This window comes from Pristiophorus japonicus, chromosome 13 (genome assembly GCF_044704955.1).
Source record: "Pristiophorus japonicus isolate sPriJap1 chromosome 13, sPriJap1.hap1, whole genome shotgun sequence".
Classification (NCBI taxonomy): domain Eukaryota; kingdom Metazoa; phylum Chordata; class Chondrichthyes; family Pristiophoridae; genus Pristiophorus; species Pristiophorus japonicus.
Genome location: NC_091989.1, coordinates 183416674 through 183437899, shown reverse-complemented (window position 1 = coordinate 183437899; position 21226 = coordinate 183416674). Strand labels below are relative to the sequence as shown.

At 45.5% G+C, this 21226-nt stretch overlaps 1 protein-coding gene across 2 annotated transcripts in view; it reads left to right on the top strand.

The window, feature by feature from the left end:
• The window catches only part of LOC139278367 (cadherin-8-like), a 221791-nt gene that overhangs the window by 35195 nt on the left and 165370 nt on the right, over positions 1-21226 (top strand). For both annotated transcript variants that reach the window (XM_070897038.1, XM_070897037.1), the window contains exon 2: positions 10670-10964. In XM_070897038.1, coding sequence (XP_070753139.1) covers positions 10670-10964 — 295 coding nt within the window. The remainder of the gene's footprint in view (positions 1-10669; positions 10965-21226) is intronic.

Below are 21226 nucleotides of genomic sequence, written 5' to 3'. Positions count from 1 at the left end.
GTGCGTCCAAACTGATCTCGTTCAGGTTTCAGGGCAGAGAATCATTGGGACCAAGAAAACACCCCTGATAATGGAAGATTGGAAACAAATTGATCCTCTGGGACCGGATTGGTAAGCCAAACTATTTGAGCCAGTTAGCTCCAAGGTACTCTAGAGAGACAGATATTTGACCAGCCAGCCTAATTCATGATAGCATCTGTAAGGGTAGACCTTTTGATGGGGGCTTGATGTATTTTACACTCAGATCTAGTCAATCCTGCTACCAGCCAGTGGGTGAGGTGGTCCTAGCTGGAGATACAGGGGTGGTTTACTTGTGGTCTGCACTGTTTAGGTGTGTAAACTCCTATGTACTCATATGTACACTTTGGCATGCCAAAACGTTGATTCAGCCAACCTGAGCATGGCTAAGTCTTTCCCTTTTGGACGTGTGTATTCCAGATCAGGCAAAGGAAGCATTGTTTATGTCGATCTGTTAGTAAATCGGCTTGAATAGCTTTTAGAATATTGCTGGGCTTTTATGAGTGGCTCAGTGGGTAGCACTCATGCCTCTGAGTCAGAGTTTGCTGGTTTAAGTCCCACTCCAGAAACATGAACAGACGAATCTAGGCTGATGCTCCAGTGCAGTGCTGAGGGGAGGCTGCACTGTCAGAGGTGCCATCCTTCAGATGAGATGTTAAACTAAGTACTTGTTTGCTCTAAAAGATCACCTGCCACTCTTTTGAAGAAGAGCATAGGAAATTGTCTCTGGTGTCCTGGCTGATATTTGTCGCTCAATCAACTTCACTAAAACAGATTGTCTGTCATTAACACGTTGCTGTTTGTGGGAGCTTGCTGTGCACAAATTGGCTGCCATATTTCCTAAATTACAAGAGTGACTACACTTCAAAAAGTACTTCATTGGCTGTATAGCATGTTGGAATGTCCGGTTGCCATGGCAGGCACTGTATAAATGCAACGCTACCTTTTTGTTATGTGTCAGTCACCTGACTAAAAATAATCTTCCTATAATCTCAAAAATATGGAACTCTTCAGCTTCCTTCATCTTTCTGTCCTTTTACATTATACCAGCTTTTAAAATCCAGGCATGCTTTCATCTAATCACTGCTCCCTGATCATAGATTCATAGAGTCAGAGAATGGTTACAGCACAGAAGGAGGCCATTCGGCCCATCGAGCGTGTGCCAGCTCTCTGCAAGAGCACCTCAGTTAGTCCCACTCCCCCCACCCTTTCCCAATAGTACTGTATTGTTTTTTGCTTAGTTATTTATCCAATTCTCTTTTGAAAGCCACGATTGAGTCTGCCTCCACCACCCTTTCAGGCCGTGCATTCCAGATCCTAACCACTCGCTGCGTAAAAATGTTTTTCCTCATGTCGCCTTTGGTTTTTCTGTCAATCTGTATCCTCTGGTTCTTGACCCTTCTGCCAATTGGAACAGTTTCTCCCTATCTACTCTGCCCAGACCCCTTATGATTTTGAACACCTCTATCAGATCGCCTCTCAACCTTCTCTGCTCTAAGGAGAACAACCCCAGCTCCTCCAGTCTATCCACGTAACTGAAGTTCCTCATCCTTCAAACCATTCTTTCAAATCTTACTTGCACCATCTCTAAGGCCTTCACATCCTTCCTAAAGTGTGGTGCCTAGAATTGGACACAATACTCTTCTATTCTTTTCAATCTCGGTGGTGTCTGTGACTATGATTCCTGACCTACCTTTCTCAATAAATAATTCTGAAGGATTCCAATGGACAAACCACTTTCCATTCAGTCCCACCTTATAGAATTCTAATGGAAAAATCCCTTCCGATTCACTCCCAACTTATACAATTCAATGGACCTTTCGATTGACTCCCACATTTAAAGAAATCCAATCGATCAAACCCTTTCCCATTGACTCCTACATTTATTGAAATCCAATGGACCAAACCTATTTCCATTGTCTCCCACCTTATAGAATTCCAGTGGACCAAACCCCTTTCCCATTCACGCTCACAGCATCACATCAAACTATTTCCCATACATTGCCACCACATGACATTCCTGGTCTAGGCTTAATGCTTGCATACAAATCTCTGATCCAGGTGTAAAAGATTCCTGTTTCTCCATCTTCTACAGGCAGTCCATTGCCGCTTTTGACTGAAGTACAGAAGAGCATCGTGCAAGAACAACCGCCTTTTGTGTGGAATAATGGGCATGAAACCGCGCTCCCCATGGGCACGTAGGAAGTGCGCATGCACCCGCGGGGTCCCTGCAAGTTCCGGGTTTAAATTTAGAGATGCAAACCCGGCACTTGCGATCAGTCAAAAAATCTCTTGACAGATCGCACTGAAGCGAAGGAAAAGGGCCTCCACGGGCAGAGAGTTGGGCTGCCCAGCGAATGTCCTTCAAAATCTTACACTGGTAAAAGCCGGCTTTAACCAGTGTGAGAGTTTTAAGAAATAGAAAAATAAAATGTTGTCACTCATTTATACATTTACATTTATACATTTATACATTAAAAACCCTGTCCATTAAGGTAAGTTTATGTATAGCCCTGTTAAAACATATAAAAAATGTTTTTAAAAAATTAATTTTTTATAAAATATTTAATTAAATTGCACTTTAATTAATTTTAAATATGTAATGTGTTAAAAAAATTATTTTCAATGTTTGTGTGTTGTTGGGGGTATTCCCATTCATACTTATGGCAACTGTGTACATACGGAAATAACATAAGTATGAATGAGGATCTCCCAACTCTGATAGGTTTGGCTAGCCCACGTGATAGAAACATAGAAATTTACAGTGCAGAAGGAGGCCATTCCGGCCCATCGTGTCCGCGCCAGCCGACAAAGAGCCACACAACCCTCGGTCAGCAGCCCTGAAGGTTACATATAAACTTATGAACAATGACGGAAAGGCAAAGAGCACCCAGCCCAACCAGTCTGCCTCACACAACTGCGACACCCCTTATACTGAAGCATTCTACACTTCACCCCAATGGGATGCAGCCATGGGATCTCCTGGGAGAGGCAAAAACCAGATAAAAACCCAGGCCAATTTAGGGAGAAGAAATCTGGGAAAATTCCTCTCTGACCCATCCGGGCGATCGAAACTAGTCCAGGAGATCACCCTGGCCGTATTCTATTCCCTGCAGTACTTACCATTATATCTGCGGTGTCCAACAAAAGGTCATCCAGTCTAATCCCAATTACCAGCTCGAGGTCCGTAACCCTACAGGTTATTGCACTTTAAGTGACCATACGCTCCTGACATACGTGGGCGCCTATGCTGGCCTTCGCGTAGAGCCCCAGGAACGCAAGTCTCTGAACCCCTCCGGGAACGCCAGGTACTTTCGTAGAAATTATGGCGATTGGCAGTATCCGCCCGCGGGAAGCCTCCGACCACAATTTCTGGGCCAATTTGTTTTGCCCGGTGCTTTCTATTTATTTTTCTGCTGAGTTGTTAAATTCATGGTTAATTCACGGATTTTCCAGTTGGTTGTTCTTAGATGTGACTTTATTGAATTCTTGGTCCAAATGAAATCTTAATCAACGCATAAAACTGCATGGCAACATGCTTATTATTATTTTAGGGTTTATTCGGATTCAACAGACATGGAATAAGCAGGGAAGCTGGTGCTGAGACAATTGATTGCCGACTCCTCTCATCAATCGATATCATTGTTTTCTTTCAAATATATGTACACACCAGAGACTTCAGCTCAAAATCCAGGCTGACTCTCGGGCCCAGTGCAGTACCAAGGGAGTGCTGCACTGTCGGAGGAACCACCTGAAACATTAAACCAAGGCCCCGACTGCTCTCTCAGTTGGACGTAAAGGATGCTGCGGCACTATTTTGAAGAAGAGCATTCTGGCCAGTGTCCTGGCCAATATTTGTCTTTCAACCATCATCACCAAAAAAAATCAGATTATCTGGTCCTTTACCACATTTTAGTTTGTGGGGCCTTGCTGTGCGTAAATTAGCTGCCGCGTTTACTGCATTACAACAGTGACTACACTTCAGTAGTACATCATTGGCTTTAAAGAGCTTTTAGATGTCCAGAAGTACTCTATAAATGCAAGTTCTTTCTTTTATTCTTTATTTGTTAACTGTTTTGTGATAGCACTTTTTTTCCATTCACGGTATGTGGGCATCGCTGGTAAGGCCGGCATTTATTGCCCGTCCACACTTGCCCCTTGAGAAGGTGGTGGTGAGCCACCTTCTTGAACCGCTGCAGTCCGTGTGGTGAAGGTGGTCCCACAGTGCTGTTAGGGAGGGAATTCCAGGATTTTGACCCAGCGACGATGAAGGAACGACCGATATATTTCCAAGCCAGGATGGTGTGTGACTTGGAGGGGAACTTGGAGGTGGTGGTGTTCCCATGCGCCTGCTACCCTTGTCCTTCTAGGTGGTAGAGGTCGCGGTTTAGGAGGTGCTGTTGAAGAATCCTTCTCAAGTTGCTGCAGTGCGTTTATGCTTCACCATTACTTGATCGTTCCAAATGATTGGGTACTTTCAGTATCCCTGCCGGGGCCTTGTGTTGGTACTGACAGCTACGTTCCTGGCCATTGGACCACTCCAGCCAGGTTTCTTTGGGAACCTCACTCATAGAGCCCAAGTTTGTCCCTCCGGTTAAAACGGCGCCGAAAACTTAACTCGGTATTCTTCCCACTCCTTGGAACGTCGCAGGCCTTGGCATGGTGCAGCACAAGCAGTGGGGGGGGGAGCGGAGCCAGGTCCCGGCACTGAAAACAGCACCGGGACCTCTGCACATGTGCACTAGAGTTTTTTGTGCGCGCATGCGCAGTAGCTCCTCACTCCCACAATCTCTGCGTGTGCTCTGCAGGCTGTGTGGGAGGGGCCCGAAGCACGCGCCCCTAGCCCTAGCCGAATGGGCTCCCTCATCGACGGCCCGCTGCCTTATCCAGCCACACCAGTAAAAGGCAGTATGAGAGAACCAGAACCCCAGCAGGTTGTCAGTGAAACCCTGCAGCTGGTTAGTATGCTGATGTTTGCCACAAGGCAATCAGTTTAGAAGAAGTAGATTGGGTTAGGTTAGGTGTCCAATGTCTAAGACAAATAGGAAGCATTGAGGCAAATCATGCTGGCAATGTTCACAAGGCCACACAATGGATGGAGTAAGTGCACTGCACTTGGTCTATACATTGTGCTGAGTATTTATATGCCATTGGTTAGAATAAAGTAGGAGCCAGCAAAAGAATGCTATTGTAGGTACTGAAAGGGATTGTGTAGGAGTAGTTTGGACAAGGTTACTTTGTTTTTATTTGTTATTGATTGATTGCTTGTAACTTTGGTCTTGGTGCTTTAGGTGCAGGGTTCCTTCTATTTTGTATTTGTTAATTAATTGCTTTTTACTTTTTGTGCTTTGTTTAGTGCTTTGTAAGTCTTGGTGCTAGGTGCAAATCCTCTCAGCTTCCTTGTGTTTTTTATTTGTTATTTTTGCGCTTTGTTTAGTGCTGGGTGCTTTAAATGTACTTATGCTTCTTTAATGTTGTTATGAAGGTGTTTAGTGCTTTCCAGGTCCTCTCACTTCCCTTCCCCACCCCCCTATCTCTGGCTACCTGCGCTGATTTCTTAACTCACCGCAAGGTTTTTCTGTGCAGCCACAAGTGGCCACATACGCTGGCCTAAGTTAGTTTGGAGTAACTTTTAGCTGTCTAAACTTGCTTAAATGGCCAAGACAGGCGTAAGTGGCTGGTAACGCCTCCTTTTGAAAAAAAAACTAAACTAAAGAAAACCTAAGTAACTCACTTACACTGGAGCAAATTAAATGGGCAGAATTGCGATTTTTAAGTTACTCCAAAAAAATCTAGTTGCTCCAAAAAAAACAGAGCAACTCCTGGGCAAACTTTGGCCCATAGAGTGGTTACAGCACAGAAGGAGGCCATTCAGCCCATCAAGCCCGTGCCAGCTCTCTGCAAGAGCAGTTCGGCTAATCACATAGCATAATATCCCCCCATGATATTTATCACAAACCCCCGCCTCCCTCCTCAACAATCTAGCCAAGACTGAGCTCAGCTTCCTCACCTCCACTCATTGGGCCCTCAATAGTTCGGGATGCTGTTGGATTGTTGTGAAAACCCAAATTGTTCGCTGACATCGTTCAGGGAAGGAAAGCTGCTGACCTCACCCGGTCTGGGCCTATATCTGGCTCCAGTCCCACACCAACGTGGGCAACTCTTGACTGCTTCCTAAAGCAGCCTAGCAAACCTCTCTTGTGTCAACAGTGATGGATGATAAATGCAAGCATTGCCAGTGATGCACACATCCCGGAATGAACAACGTGGGGGTATGGAGCTGACTATATGGGCTTCCCACGGGTGGAGTCGCAGGATAGTGATAGGGATTAAAGCATTGCCAAGCTGGGTTTGCAGCGACTCCAGGTAAAGCTACAGTAATGTCAGCTTGGGGATACCCAGAAATTCCAGATCATACAATAGGAGTGGACACCTAATGCGTAAGAAACATAAGGACTGGAAGAGGCCAGTCAGCCCCTCGAGCCAGTTCTGCCATTCAATGAGATCATGACTGATCTGTGACTTAACTCCATATACCTGCCTTTGACCCATATCCCTTAATATCATTGGTTAACGAAAATTTATCAATCTCAGTTTTAAAATTAACAATTGACCCAGCATCAATTGCTGTTTACAGAAGAGAGTTCCAAACTTCTACTGCCCTTTGTGTGTAGAAGTGTTTCCTAATTTCACTCCTGGAAGGTCTGGCTTTAATTTTTAGACCACGTCACCTTGTCCTAGAGTCCCCAGCCAACAGAAATAGTTTTTCTTTCTTCACCCTATCAGTTCTCCTTAATATCTTGAAAACATCGATCAAGTCATCACTTAACCTTTTAAATTCTAGGGAATACAACCCTAATTTGTGTAATCTCTCCTCATAATTTATAAAGAAAGACTTGCATTTATATAGCGCCTTTCATGACCACCGGACATCTCAAAGTGCTTTACAGCTAATGAAGTACTTTTTGGTGTATATTCAGTATTATAATATAGGAAACACGGCAGCTAATTTGCACATAGCAAGCTCCCACAAATAGCAATGTGATAATGAGTAGATAATCTTTTTTTTGTTATGTTGATTGAGGGATAAATAGTGGCCAGGATATCGGGGATACTCCCCTGCTCTCCTTCAAAATAGTGCCATGGGATCTTTTACATCCACTTGAGAGAGCCGGTGGGAGCTCGGTTTAGCATCTCATCCGAAATACAGCGCCTCCGACAGTCCCTCAGCACTGCACTGGAGTGTCAGCCTAGAATTTTTGTGCTACAGGTCCCTGGAGTGGGGCTTGAACTGACAACCTTCATGATTCAGAAGGTGAGAGAGAGTGCTGCCCACTGAGCCACAGCTGGCACGTAGTCTGGCTAGCCATTGGTTTCCTCCTCCCCATTCTCCTCTTCACTGTGGCTGGGAACTGAGAGATCCCCAGATGAAATGAAGAGAAGGACTGGCATTGTAGGAGCACTGCCACCATCAAGGAGAAGCTCCACCCCCGCTTTCGCCAAGGCAATGAGGAATGGCCAATAAATGCCAGCCTCGCTACATCCCGTGAATGAATTAAACTAAAACCCTCAGATCTTTGGTAGCAGTGGGTGCCACTGCTGTCCGCTCACTTCTGGTATCTGGGTTAAAATCAAACACTAATGGAGGGGATAATGGTCCCCTGTCATTCCTCTGCTAGCACAGAAGATAAATGTACATCTGAAACAGCAGGGTAGGAAGGAAGAAAATTGATTTTAAAACACGTCTACTCTTTCTGATAGTAGTTCAGAGCCTTGAAAAAACTAGGCTTGAAGCATCTCAGTGTAATTCTCAGCATGCCGAGATAGCCGCATGATCAATATGCTCTCAAAATTGACACAATTGGCACTCATTTGTTGGCAATCTCTCTCTTAACTGAAGGACAGACAGATTGGAGGCTGGTAATATCACAGTCATGCAACAGAACATGAGCTTCTGAAACTGAATGGAGATGAAGCATCAGTGCGAAATAGGGAACAGCTCTCGATTAATACAGGTCCAGCTCCAATTATCTGAGATCGAAGTATCTGAGACTGTCGCGGAATGTTGATTAGCTAAATAATCCCTCCTTTCAGCACTGCTATACCACAAAAGTCTTACCTCTTATGGCTGTGGCTCAGTGGGTAGCATGCTTTTGCCTTGAGTCAGAAGGTTGTGGGTTCAAATCCCACTCCAGAGATTTAAGCACATAAATCTAGGCTGATACTCCCAGTGTAGTGCTGAGGGAGCACTGCACTGTTGGCTTGGCTGTTTTCGGTTGAGATGTTCAATCAAGGTCCCATCAGCCCTCTAAAGGGCACATAAAAGATCCCATGGCATTATTTTGAAGAAGAGCAGGGGAGTTATCCCCAGGGATCTGGCCAATATTTATCCCTCAATTAGCACACCAAAAACAGATATGTTGTCAGTGCTGTTTGTGGGAGCTTGCTGTGCATAATTGGCTGCCACTTTTCCTACATTACAACAGTGACTACACTTTAAAAGTACTTCATTGACTGTAAAGCACTTTGAGTGTCCTGAGGTCATGAAAGGCGCTATATAAATGCAATTTTTTTTCTTTCATTCATTCGTTCCTTCTTTCTTTCTTGGGTTCACATGCCACTCCAGGAGGCTTGAGCCACACATCTGGGCTGACACTCTGGGGCAGTACTGAGGGAGTGCCATACTGTCAGAGATAGGCAATAAATGCTGGCCTTGCCAGTTATTCAGTCAGTAATGGGCAGCTCAGAGTTTTAAGCTATCTCATCTTCTAACTGCTCTTGTAAATAGAACAGTTTGTATCACAGTTCGAGTTTATTTCTCTATCGAGTAGCCCCGTGAGTAAGGTAAGGGGTTAGCAACCCTCGAGTTCAAATCTCAGCAAGTCCAGTTGTGAAGATGAATTCAATAAGTCTGGCAATTTAGGAGTTACCATCATGAAACACTGAAAATGAAAGCTTCTGAAATAAGAACATAAGAACTAGGAGCAGGAGTAGATCATATGTCCCCTTGAGCCTGTTCCGCAATTCAAAAAGATCTACCTCTCCACTTTCCTGCCCAATCCCCATATTCCTTGATTCCATTAGTGCCCAAAACTCTGTCTATCGCAGTCTTGAATATACTCAACGATTCAGCATCCACAGGTCTCTGGGGTAGAAAATTCCAAAAAAGATTCACAACCCTCTGAGTGAAGTAGTTTCTCCTCATCTCAGTCCTAAATGCCTGGCCCCTTATCCTGAGACTATGCCCCCTAGGACTAGACTCCCCAGCCCCTCTAAGAATTCTATACATTGTAATAAGATCACCTCTCATTCCTCTAAACTCCAAAGAATATAGGTCTGGTCTACTCAATATCTCATCATAGGACAACTCTCTCATCCCTGGAATCAATCTAGTGAACCTTTGTTACGCCCCCTCTAAAGCAAGTAATACTTAGAAAAGGAGACCAAAACTGTGCACAGTACTCAAGGTATGGTCTTACCAAAGCCCTATATAATTGCAGTAAGACTTCCTTACTCTTATACTCCAACCTCTTTGCAAAAAAGGCCAACACACTATTTGTCTCCCTAATTGCTTGCTGCACCCGTATGTTAATTTTCTGTGAATCATGGACAAGGCCCCCCAAATCCCTTCGAATACCCATCGGTTGAAGAAGAAGGTCCACCACAACCTGCTCAAGGGTAACTGGTGCTGGGCAACAAATGCCGGCCTTGCCAGCACCGTCCACATCTCGAGAACGGTATTACATGTGCCGTTGTCCCACTGCCTTAACCAGGATGGGACTGAGTGCCATCGGACGCAGAGCACGGCTTCCCCAGCAGAATCAATCACTTTAGTGTCGGAAACAGTGTAAGGAAGGGAGGAAGGAAATGCTATCCGTATATGTCAGCTGTGGCTCAGTGGGTCGCAATCTCGCCTCTGAGTCTGAAGGTTTGTGGGTTCAAGTCCCACCTTCAGGGACTTGAACACAAAATTTCTAGGCTGACACTCCAATGTGAAGCTGAGGGAGTCCTGCACTGTCAGAGGTGCTGCCTTTCAGCTGAAGCGTTAAACAAGGCCCTGTCTGCTGTCTCGGGTGGGCATAAAAGCTCCTATGTCACCATTTTGAAGAAGAGCTGGGGTGTTATCCCTGGTATCCTGGCCAGTATTTATCCCTCAATCAACATAACAAAAATAAAACAGATTATCTGTGTCATGTATCTTACATTATTATATATAACGGTATCCTAACATGCTATACATGACTGTAATAAGATATGACCTGTAACCACCAGCATACCTTACCACCAGGGGTGCACTTGCAAGAGACAGGTCTATAAGGACAGGTCTCAGGCAAGTGCAGCTTTCCAGAGCTGTGAAATAAAGGTGCAGGTCCAGGGTGACCTTGACTTCACTACATGCCTCGTGTGAATCTGTACTGAGGGGACAGGACTTTACACTCTGGTCATTATCACGTTACTGTTTGTGGGAGCTTGCTGTGTGCAAATTGGCTGCTGCGTTTCCCTCATTACAACTGTGGCTACACTCAAAGTACTTAATTGGCTGAAAAGCGCTTTGAGATGTCCGGTAGTCGTGAAAGACACTATATAAATGCAAGTCTTTTATTCGGAAAATAACTATCTTTTAACACTTATTCTCCACTTCCCTTTCTAGTTGCACACAGACCTTGACCCGGCAACTAGAAATATCAAGTACATCTTGTCGGGAGAGGGTGCTGGTACTATCTTTGTGATCAACGACAAGACAGGGGACATTCACGCTATGAAGCGACTTGATCGTGAGGAAAAGGCTGAATATACACTGACCGCACAGGCCATGGACCGGGAGACCGATAACCCTCTGGAGCCCCCCTCTGAGTTCATCATCAAGGTTCAGGACATCAATGACAATGCACCAGAATTTCCAGACGAACCTTACCACGCGTCAGTGCCAGAGATGTCCTCCGTCGGTAAGCGTAAGCACACTTCTCCAGTTCATGTCCGGCCAGTCAAAAGCAACTCTGGTTTTTATTTTTTCTTCCTTTCGTTCTTTAAATTAAACCCTCCGTAAACTTGAGCTCATCCCAAAAAAATACGCTGCTCCCGTGTCCGAACACGCACCAAGTCCCGCTCACCCATCACCACCCCCTTGTGCTCGCTGATCTATACTGGCTCCCGGTCCGGCAATAGTTCGATTTTAAAATTCTCCCATCCTTGTTTTCAAATCCCCCCCCCAGGCCTCGCTCCCCTCCCTATCTCTGTAACCTCCTCCAGCCCCACAACGTTCCGAGATCTCTGCTCTCCTCCAATTCTAGCCTATTGCCCATTCCTGATTTCCATTGCTCCAATACTGGTGGCCATGCCTTCAGCTGCCAGGGCCCTATGCCCCCCGTAAACCTCTCCGCCTCTCTACTTCTCCCTCCTCCTTTAAGACTCACCTTAAAACTTACCTCTTTGAGAAAGCTTTTGGTTACCGGTCCTACGAACTCCTTATGTGGTTCGGTGTGAAATGTTGTTTGATAATCGTTCCTGTGAGGCGCCCTGAGATGGTTAACTACATTAAATGCACTATATAAATACAAGTTGTTGTTGTGTTAAAGGGATGGTGTAATTGCACTGGGCATGCCCAGTTTCTTCAGAAGCAACCTTCTTTCACGCAAACATGTTGCAGAGGATGGGGACATTTATTCTGTAGCAAATATTTAATGACAGCTCAATGTGAAGTTTGAGTTCTGATCTGTCTTTTTCTTTGGATCAAATGTTTAGCCATCAAAAGAATAGGTTCATAGCAGCAGCCACAAGCTTTATCTTATCAAGAAATGTATTGCACTGTGGGAGATGGCATCCTTCAGATGAGACGGTAATCCATGACCCTATCTGTACTATTTCGAAGAAGAGCAGCAGAGTTATCTCCGGTGTCCTGGGGCCAATATTTATCCTCAACTATCACTAAAACAGATGATCTGGTGACTATCGCATTGCAGTGTGTGGGAGCTTGCTATGCCTAAATTGGCTGCTGCATTTCCAACATTACAACAGTAACTACACTTTAAAAGCAGTTCACAGGCTGTGAAGTGCTTTGGAACATCCTTAGATCGTGATAAACATTGCATAAAATTAAGAGGGGCCCATATAGGGTGGATAGGAAGGACCTACTTTCGTTAGAAGAGGGGTCAACAACCAGGGGGCATAGATTTAAAGTAATTGGTAGGAGTTTTCGAGGGGATTTGAGGGGAAATGTTTTCACCCAGAGGTTGGTGGGGGTCTGGAACACACTGCCTGAAAGGATGATAGAGGCAGAAACCCTCACCACATTTATAAAAGTGCTTGGATATACAGTTAAAGTGCTGTAACCTACAAGGCTACGGATCAAGAGCTGGAAAGTGTACAAAGCTGGATAGCTCTTTGCTGGCCGGCACAGATGGGCCGAATGGCCTCCTTCCGTGCTATTAATTTCTATGATTATTTCTTGAAAGGACTGTGGCATAATGTACAGGGCAGCACAGGAGATTTCTTGTTTCTTTATTCATTCCCGGGATGTGGGCGTCGCTGGCAAGGCCAGTATTAATTGCCCGTCCCTAACCTAATTGTCCTTAACAGAGTGGCTTGCTGGGCCATTTAAAAGTCAACTACTTTGTAGTGGGTCTGGAGTCACATATAGACCAGACTGAGTAAGGACGGCAGATTTCCTTCCCTAAAGGACATGAGTGAACCAGTTGGGTTTTTACACCAATCCGATAGTTTCATGATCACCATTACTGACAGTCGTTTTTTTATTCCAGATTAATTTAATTAACTGAATCTAAATTTCCCAGCTGCCTTGGTGGGATTTGAACTTACGTTTCCAGACCATTTAACCTCGGCCTGAGAGAGGGAAACACAGTCACACTTTGACTCACTCGCCTTCCTGACCCACACTAAGACACAATCTGAAAAATCATTTATAATGGGGGGAAAATTGCGGTCGGAGGCTTCCATTGGATGAACGCCTCCCACCCGAAATTTTTTCACGCAATTACCTGGTGGTCCCGGAGGAACATGGGATTGCGGTTGGAGGCCTTCATTCGCTGTGCAGCATACGGGAACATGTACGACAGGCACATGTGTGTATCCTGGGATCACGTGGGCCTGGACCACCAATCACTGTCTAGTATTCTCATTGATAATAATGGGAGCTCTGCACGGACTCAATGAGAATACCCCCAGAAATAAGAAACACAACACAATAAATTAAAAAAAACAACTCACATATTTAAAATTAATTGAAAATGAATGTAATTAAATATTTTAGAAAAAAATATATATTTTTTAATTTTTTTTAATATGCTTTAATAGGGTTAAAAATAAAATTACCTTAATGGACAGGGTTTTTAATATAAAAATGAGTGATTAAATTAAATTTTTCTATGTTTTATATCTCTTACACAGGCCTAAGAGTTTGAAGGACATTCGCTGGGCTAAAGTTGGGCAAATTGCCCAATCTTTGCCCCACGGATGTCCTTACTGCGGGGATGCGCGCAATCTGATTTTGACAGACCACAAAAGCCGGTTTTTGGTGCGTGTACATCGCGCTCTGAGAGCCGGCATTTGCGAGGCCTCTTCAGGTGCATGCACACGTTATTTTCGGCCTAAGGTGTTTTTTTTAATTAAGCAAGCGCTTCTTTACGTGAAAATGATCGTGACCCCAATGAGTTCTGCTGTGACCACATTTCTCCCACCAAAGGACTTGTTTAATCGAGCGCATGGCTCCTTTAAGGCTGTAAATAATCACATTGCCTTTTGCTGTGGAGTTGGCTGTGTAACACTCGCAGGCTCTTCACTGTTTTAATTATCCGCTCAGACTCTCTCCTGCCAGCAGAGCCCTGGACTCGGAGATGTCCTCTGGCTGTAAATATTGACTGTAATTTCGCTCATGTTATTCAGACCACTGGGAGCTGAAATAATATTTTAAAAATCATTTCTAATCTTTCGCTAAAATGATCGCAGGCAGACATTTCAGCTTGTGGATTTCCGCTTTTAAAAAGTGTTTACTGACATTGCAACCCACAGCTCTTTGTCAAAGCCTTCCAGCAGTGCAGCAAGAAGATGATCTTGCGCGCATGAGCTGCAATAAATTACTGCAAATCTCTTTCTCTTCCCCTCACTGTCTTTATCCCTCTTTCTCACTTCCATGCTTTTTTTCTCTGACTCTCTTTCTTTCATTTCCTCTTTCTTTGCTCCACCATTGGCGGCCGTGCCTTCAGCCGTCTAGCCTCCAAGCTCTGGAATTCCCTCCCTAAACCACTCCACCTCTCTCTCCACCTTTAAGACACGCCTTAAAACCTACCTCTGTGAACTCACCTGTCCTCAGGTCTCCTTCGTTGGCTCGGTGGCAACTTGTTTGTCTGATAATGCTCCCCGTGAAGCTCTCCGTGACATTTTGCTACATTAACAGCGCTCGATAGATGGAAGCTGTATAATTCCCCAATCTCATTTTTTTTCCCCCTCTCTCTCTTTGCGTCTTTCTTTCTCAAACCCTCTTCCCCTCACTCACCCCTCCAATTTCCTCTCCCTCCCTCTACCCCTTCTCTTCGCTACACCTTCTCTCTCTCTCTCTGCTGGCCTTTACAACTATATACATAGATGACCTGGAAGAGGGGACAGGGTGTAGTGTAACAAAATTTGCAGATGACACAAAGATTAGTGGGAAAGTGGGTTGTGTAGCGGACACAGAGGCTGCAAAGAGATTTAGATAGGTTAAGCGATTGGGCTAAGGTTTGGCAGATGGAATACAATGTCGGAAAATGTGAGGTTATCCACCTTGGGGAAAAAAAACAGTAAAAGGGAATATTATTTGAATGGGGAGAAATTACAACATGCTGCAGTGCAGAGGGACCGGGGGGTCCTTGTGCATGAATCCCAAAAAGTTAGTTTGTAGGTGCAGCAGGTAATCAGGAAGGCGAATGGAATGTTGGCCTTCATTGCGAGAGGGATGGAGTACAAAAGCAGGGAGGTCCTGCTGCAACTGTATAGGGTATTGGTGAGGTCCTGGAGTACTGCGTGCAGTTTTGGTCACCTTTCTTAAGGAAGGATATACTGGCTTTGGAGTGGGTACAGAGACGATTCACTATGCTGATTCTGGAGATGAGGGGGTTACCAGATTGAGTAGACTGGGTCTTTACTCGTTGGAATTCAGAAGGATGAGGGTTGATCTTATAGAAACATTTAAAATAATGAAAGGGATAGACAAGATAGAGGCAGAGAGGTTGTTTCCACTGGTCGGGGAGACTAGAACTAGGGGGCACAGCCTCAAAATACGGGGGAGCCAATTTAAAACCGAGTTGAGAAGGAATTTCTTCTCCCAGAGGGTTGTGAATCTGTGGAATTCTCTGCCCAAGGAAGCAGTTGAGGCTATCTCATTGAATGTATTCAAGTCACAGATAGATAGATTTTTAACCAATAAGGGAATTAAGGGTTATGGGGAGCGGGCGGATAAGTGGAGCTGAGTCTATGGCCAGATTAGCCATGATCTTGTTGAATGGCGGAGCAGGCTCGAGGGGCTAGATGGCCTACTCCTGCTCCTAATTCTTAGGTTCTTATGTTCTTATTTAATGTAAAACGTTAAAGGGGCACTAAAACTGACAAATTAACAAATTAAACTTTTGAAATACTGTGGTCAAATTAAAATTTGGTTGCCGGGGGTGATGATGCACTCCAGTCCGTCCGATGCCCACTTCTCGCGGAAGGACCCTTGACAGTTGTTCCCAATGTAGTACAAATAAAAATGACCCAACGCATGTTGCTCTTGTTTCACTACAGTCGCTATGAAATATTTAATCTATGATACTCCACAACCAAAATCACAGAGGAATTTATTGGCAAAGAAAACAGGAGAGAGGATGGTTGGAACAGAACCCTCAGAAAGGGCGGCCCCCTAACAACACATTCTCTGTGACTTTTATGTGACTGGTGGATGTGTGAACAAATTAAAATCATTAAATAGTCAATATTTAATTAAATTTCTACCCTTTCACAGGATACATTGTTCGCTGCAAACCCTTGTAGGTTTGTGAATGTGTAACACACAAAGCCCAGACCAATATTTATGGTGATGGGGAATGAGAAAGGGCCTTGCTCCCTTGAAAAGCATTTTGGCTGCTTCTTTATTATATCAAACACTATTAGTTCCAAGGAGACTATGAATATGCTGCATTTTGTAGCTGAGGTTGTGGTGAATATAGTCCAGTCAATTGGTGCTTCCATTGATCCAGACTAATAATAAAACGTTGATAGCTTCAGGGGGCAAATATCCAGTTTCAAAACAAGTGCTCGCGTGTCGAGATTTTCAGTATCAGTTTCTTGGCTACTGTTAAAGGATTTGTTTTAAAGTCAAAGTCTGGTTTTAACTGTGCTCCCCACATAGGGGCAGTGGAACAGCTGTAGGCCGTTCAGCCCCTCGAGCCTGTTCCGCCATTCAATGAGATCATGGCTGATCGGTGACCTAACTCCACATTCCTGCCTTTGGCCCATATCCCTTAATACCTTTGGTTAACAAAAAGCTATCAATCTCCGATTTAAATTTAGTATAATGTATGCACCTGCAGCATGCTCACAGGTTTGTGGAGCTGTTGCGCATGTTGGAGGGCCTTCTCGTAGGACTGCTCCTGGGCCTGGCCAAGGTGGCCATTAACCGGTCCAGGCAGTGGGCGGTCGAGGGGGTCATTCAGCCCGACTACCTGCCTCCCTGGAGATGGAGCACACGATGTCCACCAGTACGCTCACAGCCTTCCGCGAGAGGTAGGCACCAGTGGGACTGGAGTGCATCATTTCAACAGGGAACAAAGTTTTAGTTTAATTTGATTTGTCAAGGATCCCTTTAAAGTTTATTAGTCAATTTGTGGATTTTTGTGCCCTTACAAAAGGGGGCACTTGATTTAAAGTTACATCAAAAATAGTTGTGGAGCTGTTGCACTGTGAGTAGCTTAGCCAGCCACATGATGTTCACAAGACTCAATAAAACTCCAGTTAATTGAGTTCAGGTACTCCACGATGAGGCATGCAGTTGTGAGCCTGGTGGATGAACTGGTTCGGTTCAGTTTGATTGTTAAACCTTTGCTAATAAACTAGCTAGTTCCTTATAGCAAATATGTAGCTGTGAATTCTTAAGCAAAGAATCCATGAAGCAAATTCAATACAATTAACGATTGACCCAGCACCAATTGCTGTTTGCGAATGAGAGTTCCAAACCTCTACCACCCTTTGTGTGTAGAAGTGTTTCCTAACTTCACTCCTGAAAAGTCAGGCTCTAATTTTTAGACTATGCCCCCTAGTCCTAGATTCCCCAACCAGTGAAAATAGTTTCTCTCTAACGACCTTATCTGATCGCCTTAAAAGCTTGAAAACGCCAATCAAACCACCCCTTAATCTTTTGAATTCTAGGGAATACAATCCTAATTTGTGTAATCTCTCCTCGTAATTTAACCCTCGGAGTCCGGGTATCATTCTGGTAAACCTACGCTGCACTCCCTCCAAGGCCAATATATCCTTCCTAAGGTGTGCTGTCCAGAAATGCTCACAGGTGTGATCTACCTGGGATTTGTACAGCTGCAGTACTAGCATATTTTCCACAGCCTTTCTCTCCTTTACCACTGCTGGCCTGCTTTGACTGAGCTCAGCCCACTGAGGTTGTGGTTGGAGGTGAGACAATTAGCTTAAACATCCTTGGGCTAGTGAGGGGAGAATCCTCCATAGCGACTACTCTTGTTCACCAACAATGACCATGCCTGGGTCATGTACCGATGTAGACGTCGGGCAGAGGTAAGATTGGGCTTGGCTGAACACAGGGTGGAATGACCTGCTGTCACCAAAGAGCACAGGTCCAAAATCATAACATTCAGCTACACATCATTGTCATCATAGGCAGTCCTTCGGAATCGAGGAAGACTTGCTTCCACTCTTAAAATGAATCCTTAGGTGGCTGAACAGTCCAATATGAGAGCCACAGTCCCTGTCACAGGTGGGACAGATAGTCACTGAGGGAAAGGGAGGGTGGGACTACTTGGCCGCACGCTCCTTCCGCTGCCTGCGCTTGGTTTCTGCATGCTCTCGGCGATGAGACTCAAGGTGCTCAGCACCCTCCCGGATGCGCTTCCTCCACTTAGGGTGGTCTTTGGCCGGGGACTCCCAGGTGTCGGTGGGGATGTTGCACTTTATCAGGGAGGCTTTGAGGGTGTCCTTGTAATGTTTCCTCTGCCCACCTTTGGCTGGTTTGCCGTGAAGGAGTTCCGAGTAGAGCGCTTGCTTTGGGAGTCTCGTATCTGGCATGCGGACAACGTGGCCCGCCCAGCGGAGCTGCTCACGTGCAATCAGTGCTTCAATGCTGGGGATGTTGGCCTGGTCGAGGACGCTAATGTTGGTGCTTCTGTCCTTCCAGGGAATTTGTAGGATCTTGCGGAGACATCGTTGGTGGTATATCTTGAGGTGTCTACTGTACATGGTCCATGTCTCTGAGGCATACAGGAGGGCGGGTATTACTACAGCCCTGTCGACCATGAGCTTGTTGTCAGCTTTGAGGTCCTGGACTCAGCTACACAACAGGTAAAGTATACAGCAGAGAGCGATGTGCAGAGGTCACAGCGAGGGTTTTTGTTTGATGACCGCTCTCACGGACCCTCTCACCATGTATGAGAGTGTCTCAATATCAAGATAGCTTTACCATTTGGGGAACAGTGCAAACAGCCTTGACGACAAGTGGAGTTAGCCGCCACTGTGAATGCGCTCGCAGGCATTATGCATTAAGAGGCTGAACCTAGATCATACCATCAGGACTCTGCTGTAATGAGATTATAGCCAAGAGGCAAGTTACATTTCTTGTTGGCAAACATCTCCAAGCTGTATTCCATGGCAGCTGAGCTGAAAGTAGCTAGGACGATGAGGGAATCTCACACACATTACTTAATCTAGCCTCCCAGCTTCACAAGCCTAGCAGCACCCCACCGGCATTCAATCGGAGCCAACAGACACCAGGCTCAAGAAAAATGACTTTATTTTTTGTCTGACGTACCACAATTATGCCGTGCTTCGTTACCTGTGTGATGTACAAAGAAATATGTTTGCACACTTCAGAAAAGAAGCACTTGAATCTTCTAGCTCACCCACTCGCTCAGCCACTCTGCTGATTACCTGTTTGACTGCCGTGGCCCAGTGGGTAACACGCTTACCTCTCAGTCAGAAGTTTGAGGGTTCAATTCCCACCCCAGAGACTTGAGCATAAAAATCTAGGCTGACACTTCAGTGCAGAGCTGAGGGAGTGCTGCACTGTCGGAAGAGCCTTCTTTCGGATGAGACATTGGGGCCGAAATTGCCCCTTTCCTTAAGGCCTCTTAACACCGGAAAGCGTCGGCCACGCTGCATAGTGCAATGGCCACCGACTTTTCACGTAATGGCTGCCATTATCAAGATTGCCCTCCCAGATCATCCCGGCGGTGCCCCGTTTCCTGCTCCCCCCAACCGCTCCGCTGCTGCCGATCCGTGCTAAGTGCATCATTACAGTGGTCTCCCGACGGTGAAAGCCTTCCGTCCGCCCGGCGGTGCCAAAACAAGCTTTTTTTCGGTGGTCCAGTGAGGTTGTGGCCGTCTGCAGTAGAGGTGCAGCTCCCGCTGCCGCTATTGTTTTTTTTTTTATGCCGACTGCCAGGTCGGCCTGGCAATTATGCCTCCAGGTTCGGTCGGGCCGCCAATAGGCAGCCTGGCACTCCCTCTTGGGTGCCAGGCTGCTGGCCCAGCCGAAACCCTCCCTGGTGGCCCAGTGGACCAAAGTTTAAAGACCACGCAAGCTCACCCGATCAAGTGAAGGGGAGAGCCATGGTAACGCAGCACCGTGATGATGTCATTGCGATGGCCATTCTGCACTGCCACCAACTTCCGCCCCTCTTATGTCATCACCGCCCCCATTAGGATCCGAATTAAAAAAAACAACAAAGAGCGGAATTTCGCTCAAGAGGCGACCTCAACCACCACGGCGGTGAAAACACTCAAAAAGGATTGCGTGCGCCCCATTTCGGGCGGGGGGGGGGGCAATTTTGACCCCATTAAGTCGGGGCCCCATCTGCCCTCTCAGAGGATTGGCTAACCGAAAACAGAGCACCGGGATAAATGGGTCATTTTCCGGTTGCTAATGGGGAGCCACAGGAATCAGTGCTGGGCCTCAACTATTTATAATCTATATTAATGACTTGGATGAAGGGACTGAGTGTAATGTAGCCAAATTTGCTGATGATACAAAGATGGGTGGGAAAGCAAATTGTGAGTAGGACACAACAAATCTGCAAAGGGATATTGATAGATGAAGTGAGTGGGCAAATATTTGGCAGATAGAGTATAATGTGGGAAAATGTGAGGTTATCCACTTTGGTAGGAAGAATAGAAAAACAAAATATTATTTAAATGGAGAGAGATGGCAGAATGCCGTTGTACAGTGGGATCTGAGTGTACTTGTGCATGAAACACAAAAAGTTAGTATGCAGGTACAGCAAATAATCAGGAAGGCAAATGGAATATTGGCCTCTATTGCAAGAGCGATGGAGTTTAAATGTAGGGAAGTCTTGCTACAACTGTACAGGGCCACACCTGGAGTACTGCGTACAGTTTTGATTTTCTTATTTAGAAGGGATATACTTGCATTGGAGGCTGTTCAGAGAAGGTTCACGAGGTTGATTCATGGGATGAATGGGTTGGCTTGTGAGGAAAGGTTGAGCAGGTTGGGCCTATACTCATTGGAGTGTAGAAGAATGAGAGGTGATCTTATTGAAACATATAAAATTCTGAGGAGGCTCAACAGGGTAGATGCTGAGAGGATGTTTCCGCTCGTGGGGGAATCTAGAACTCGGGGTCAGAGATTTAGAATAAGGGGCCACCCATTTAGAACTGAGATAAGGATGAATTTCTTCTCTCAGAGGGTCGTGAATCTTTGGAATTCTCTACCCCAGAGAGCTGTGGTGGCTGAGTCATTGAATATATTCAAGGCTGAGATAGACAGATTCTTGAACTTTAGGGGAGCCAAGGATTATGAGGAGCAGGCGGGGAAGTGGAGTTGAGACCAGGATCCGATCAGCCATGATCTTATTGAATGGCGGGGCAGGCTCGTGGGGTCAAATGGCCAACTCCTGCTCCTATTTCTGACATTCTTATGCTCTGAAAAGATCCCATGGCATTATTTTGGCAAAGGACCTAGCTTATGTAGCGCCTTTCATGA